Source organism: Oryza glaberrima, chromosome 11, assembly GCF_000147395.1.
Source record: "Oryza glaberrima chromosome 11, OglaRS2, whole genome shotgun sequence".
NCBI lineage: Eukaryota > Viridiplantae > Streptophyta > Magnoliopsida > Poales > Poaceae > Oryza > Oryza glaberrima.
Genome location: NC_068336.1, coordinates 18,791,313 through 18,792,726, shown reverse-complemented (window position 1 = coordinate 18,792,726; position 1,414 = coordinate 18,791,313). Strand labels below are relative to the sequence as shown.

At 46.9% G+C, this 1,414-nt stretch overlaps 1 protein-coding gene across 1 annotated transcript; it reads right to left on the bottom strand.

Annotated features, from left to right (window-relative positions):
* Nucleotides 1–603, bottom strand: LOC127755751 (UPF0481 protein At3g47200-like). The gene has a single exon (XM_052281410.1). The coding sequence runs from the start codon at nucleotides 601–603 to the stop codon at nucleotides 1–3; it is 603 nt and encodes a 200-aa protein (XP_052137370.1).
* Between the last annotated feature and the right edge of the window lie 811 nt (nucleotides 604–1,414).

Genomic DNA, 1,414 nt, shown 5'->3' with positions numbered 1-1,414 from the left:
TTACTCGAGCTCATGAATACGTACCAGCTGAAAATCGTGGTTATATGCAGCACCGATAAGTTTCTGGAGAAGGAGAAGAGGTAGCTGGTTCTCCATCAAGATCACGTCGGATTTTATACCGCCGAACAAGTACAAGCAGCCGTGCTCGCTGAAGACAGGGTCATCAGGTTCATAGTCCTCGACTCTCCCATTTTGCTCAAACGCCCTCGCCATCTCTAGCAAGAAGCAGCCGTCCTTGAGCATCATCTCCACGAAATCTGTACCTTGGTACCATTTGTCCTCTAAATTTTCGTACGTATCCTGAAGCTGCAACTTTATCTCCTCAACGATAGCGACGAAATCATCAAGAGGCCTCCCACTCCTGTTGACCAAGTGTGCCACCGCGCGGCACTTGTGCTTCTCCATCGGCATCAACGCAGGATCACCGTGATGGAAAGGCCCCAGCGACACCACCTGAGGCCGGTAGGCGTCGGGGTTCGTCATGTTCTTGATGTACTGCGGCACCCGGTAGATGGAGTGCCCCGGCATTGATCCTCGCGGGCTGCCGTCGCCGGCGTCACCGCGGATGTACCTCTCGATCTCTGCCACCCAGCGAGAGCTCATGGCCATCAGCTTGTTGCCATTTGATTTGGCTGTTTGTTGTTCATGGGACTCGGACTCAACTCAACAGTAGGGGCCGTCGCGCCAGGCCTCTATGTATACTGTGTCCAGCCTATACCAGTCGTTGACCCAGCCAAGTCGTCACGGTCCCACAGTGATCTTCTCATATGGCCGGCAACAACTTGAGGGATCAACATATTGTTAGACTAATTAAGAGCGCAGTCATCTGTGTCTCAGCAACTTGATCAAGAGAGAGGCCGGTTAACTAGTTACCAAAGGAAAACCACACCCGCGAGCGCACGCACGCTACCAGCGCCAAGTACGCTGGGCTGGCGCGGGCCTAGCTATACACATGGTTTTGCCGTTTCCATTAAAAAACCGGGACGGCTAATTCACGCAGACCCGCAAGTACTCTCTCCATTCCCTAATATAAGGGATTTTAATATTTTACTTATACTATTTGACCAATCGTCTTATTTAATAAAATTTAGAATTATTATGACTTATTTTATTACCCAAAGTACTTTAAACATAATTTTTTGTTTCTTATATTTGTATAAATTTTTTTATTAAGACGAGTGATCAAACAGTGTAAGTAAAATATTAAAATTCTTTGTATTAGATAACGCAGCGAGTATTTGATTCCGCACAGACGACTAATTCCGACCGCCCGCAGCATGCATGTATATGACAGTCGGGGGCCCCACCTTTGTGTATTTTTACTCTTAACTTGGGCATTTGGGCAAGCATTCTCATTGATTGTTTTATAAGAACAATGTCAAAAGAAGTCACATCTCACTGTTTCTATTTAAAT